This window comes from Bison bison, unplaced genomic scaffold (genome assembly GCF_000754665.1).
Source record: "Bison bison bison isolate TAMUID 2011002044 unplaced genomic scaffold, Bison_UMD1.0 scf7180017854624, whole genome shotgun sequence".
In the NCBI taxonomy this organism is placed as follows: Eukaryota; Metazoa; Chordata; class Mammalia; order Artiodactyla; family Bovidae; genus Bison; species Bison bison.
This window is the reverse complement of record NW_011485197.1, coordinates 15097-18733: the sequence shown is the minus strand read 5'-3', so window position 1 is coordinate 18733 and position 3637 is coordinate 15097. Positions and strand designations below refer to the sequence as shown.

Here is a 3637-nt window from a genome sequence, read left to right as displayed (position 1 = left end):
TGGAAGAAAAGTTACAACCAACCTAGTCAGTATATTAAAAAGCAGAGATATTACTTTGCCAACAAAGGTCAGTCTAGCCAAATCTATGGTTTTCCCAGTAGTCATGTATGGATGTGAGAGTTGGACTATAAAGAAAGCTGAGCACCGAAGAATTGATGCTTTTGAACTGTGGTGTTGGAGAAGACTCCTGAGAGTCCCTTGGACTGCAAGGAGATCCAACCAGTCAATCCTAAAGGAAATTAGTCCTGAATATTCATTGGAAGGACTGATGCTGAAGCTGAAACTCCAATACTTTGGCCACCTGATGCGAAGAACTGACTCATTTGAAAAGACCCTGATGCTGGGAGGGATTGGGGGCAGAAGGAGAAGGGGACGACAGAGGATGAGATGGTTGGATGGCATCACCGACTCAATGGAAATGAGTTTGAGTCTGTTGGTGATGGACAGGGAGGCCTGGCGTGCTGCAGTCCATGGGGTCGCAAAGAGTTGAACATGACTGAGCAACTGAACTGAACTAGCAGACAAGTATTTCAAACCAATTATTATACATATATATAAAACACTTCACTGAATAAGAACAGAATACATTTTCTTCTCAAGAGCACACAAGAGCATTTTTCAAGACAGACTAAATGCTAGAGCATTAAAAAAAAAAAAGGCCTCAATAAGTTTTAAAAGGATTTCAATCATGTTAATATGTCCTTCAACCACAAATTCAAGTAAAAATAATTAAGAGAAGGAAATATGAGAAATCCACAAATATGCAGAAATTAAACAACATATTCCTAAATGACATATATGTTAAAGAAAAGTAATTAGAAAATTCTCTGATATGACTGAAAACAAAAGCACAACATAGCAAAATTCACAAGATGGAGCTAAAGCAGTACTCACAGGGAAATCTATAGCTTCGTTGGCAAAGGATAAAGAGTTCAAATGAAAGACACTAACTTTCACCTTAGGAAACTAGAAAAAGAAGACCAAAATAAATCTAAATCAGAAGGCAAGGAAAAAATAAAGACTAAAGCAGAAATAAATGGAGAGAACAGAAAATAGAGAAAAATAAAAATAAACAAAAATTGATTCTTTGAAGAGACCAATAAAACTGAAAATCTTAGTGAGACTGACCAAGCAAAAAGAGACTCAGATTACTAAAATCAGAAATGAAAGAGGAGGCATCGCTCACAAAGAAATTTCAAAATATATATTTTTAATAAATATATTTCATATATATGTATATGTTACAATCAACTTTAGGCCAACAAATTAGATAAACTAGATGAATGGACAAGTTTCAAGAAAGACACAAACTATCAAGGATACCAAGACACAACTACTCAAAAAGTAAAAAATCTGAATAGAACTATAGCAAGAAAGAAGACTGAATTAGTCATTTTAAAACTGCCTACAAAGAAAAAAGTCCAGGCTCAGATGGCTTCACTGATGAATTCTACTACATATTTGAAGAGTTAATATCAATACTTCACACAAACTCCTCCAAAAAAATAGAAGAGGAGATAATGCTTCCTATCTCATCCTATGAGGTCGATTTTACAATAATACCAAAGACATCACAAGAAAGAAAACTATAGACTAATATCCTTTATGAATATAAATATTAAAATCCTCAAAAAGTAGCAAAATGAAGCCAACAACAGATAAAATGGATTATATGCCATGACCAAGTGGGATTTATCCCAGAAATGTAAGATTGGTTTAACATCTGAAATCAATCAATGTAATACATCACATTAGTAGAATAAAGAACAAACAATACATGATTATCCTAACAGATACAGAAAAGCATTTGACAAAGTCCAACTGAACTGAACTGAACTGAACACTCTATCATGGTAAAAAACACCCAAGAAAGTAGGCACAGAAGAGAAATTCCTCAATCTGTTGAGGGATAGTTAACATATAAACAAACAACTAATATATTTAATGGGAAAGACTGAATGCTTCCCCCTAATATTAGGAATTAGACAAGGATGTCGACTCTGACCACTTCTATTTTTCAACACTATACTAGAGGTTCTAGACAGGACAATGAAGCAAAAAAAAGAAATAAAAGGCAGCCAGATTGGAAAGAAAGAAGCATGTTCTTGTTTATATTTAATACAAAGTCCCAGGGAATCCACTAAAAACCGTTAGAATAAACAAGTTTATCAAGGTTCACAACATGAGATCAGTATATAAAAGTCAATATATACCAGCAATGAACAATCCAAAATGTAATTAAGAAAACAATTCTATTTAATATAGTGTCAAAAGTATTTGGGAATAAACTAGGAATAACTTTAATAAGTGTTTCCATGTATGTGATTACAAAGCCCTGTTGAAATGAAAGATCTAAACAAATGGAAAGACATCACACATTCATGAAATTAAAGATACAATATTGTTAAGATTGCAATAGTAACTAAATTGATCCACAAATTCAAGGCAATCCCTACCAAAATTTCAGCTCTTTTTTTTTTCATAGAGATTGACAAACTGATTCTAAAATTCATATGGAAATTCAAGGGACCCAGAATAGTCAAAACAATCTTGAAAAAGAAGAAAGCTAGAGAACTCACACTTTATAGTTTCAAAACTTTCTACAAAGCTATAGTGATCAAAACTGTGTTATCCTGACATAAGGATAGACATATAGATCATCGGATAGAATCAAGAGTTTAGAAATAAACCTTCATATTTATGGTCAATTGATTTTTCATAAGGGTGCCAAGAAAATTCAATGAGAGGAAGTCTTTTTAACAAATGGTGCTGGGATAGTTGGATATCCACATGCAATAAAATGAATTTGGACACCTACCTCACACTATCCACAAAAATTAACTCAAAATGGATCAGACACCTAAATGTAAGAGCTGAAACTATAAAATTTTCAGAGGAAAACATAGGAATAAATCTTCACGATTTGGGGTTAGGCAATGGCTTCTTAGATACAACAGCAAAACTCAAAGCAAAAGCACTAATCTTTTATTCTGACTGAGTAAAAGGAGCCAGAGACAAAAGATCACACACTGTATGGGTCCTTTTCTATAATACGTCCAGAATAGACAAATGTACTAAGACCAAAAGGTCTAATCTGCAGGGATGGGAAGAGAATGGGAAGTGACTGGTAATAGGTATGTGAAGTTCCTTTTTCAGGTGATGAAAATATTCTAAATTTAGATTGTGGGGACAGTTGTACATTTTGAATATACCAAACTCAATGAATTATATACTTTAAGTGAGTGAATTATATGGTATTTGAATGATATTTCAATTAAGCTGTTAAAATATAGTAATGGATTTAGAGAAAAGGATATGATCTGCTGAGAAAGGCAAGCCACTTTTTATATATTACTAGGGACAAAATCATCTATGCTGCATCTTCACTGCCACTTTAGTGAACAGTCTGATTACTTACCTGCTCCCATTCCTGCTTTGTTAATTGTTCAGAAAAGGATCCACTTGTTCTGATTCCCAGAGCCACAGTGGCTGTACCCAGTTTATTTTTCTTCTCAGCACGGTCTCCATCCATTGGAATTGGCGGCATCAGCACAGATCTCATCTACAAAACAAATTCACGCTTTAGCCAAACCCTATGCTTAGTGTGCTGCACGTAGAAACTTCAGCACTAGTTGCT

The 3637-nt window shown here is 34.1% G+C and overlaps 1 protein-coding gene across 1 annotated transcript in view; it reads right to left on the bottom strand.

The window, feature by feature from the left end:
- Positions 1–3418: 3418 nt before the first annotated feature.
- The window catches only part of LOC105000987 (serine/threonine-protein phosphatase with EF-hands 1-like), a gene marked incomplete at both ends in the record, with an annotated part of 5563 nt that continues 5344 nt past the window's right edge, over positions 3419–3637 (bottom strand). The window contains one exon of the mRNA XM_010857105.1: positions 3419–3562. Coding sequence (XP_010855407.1) covers positions 3419–3562 — 144 coding nt within the window. The remainder of the gene's footprint in view (positions 3563–3637) is intronic.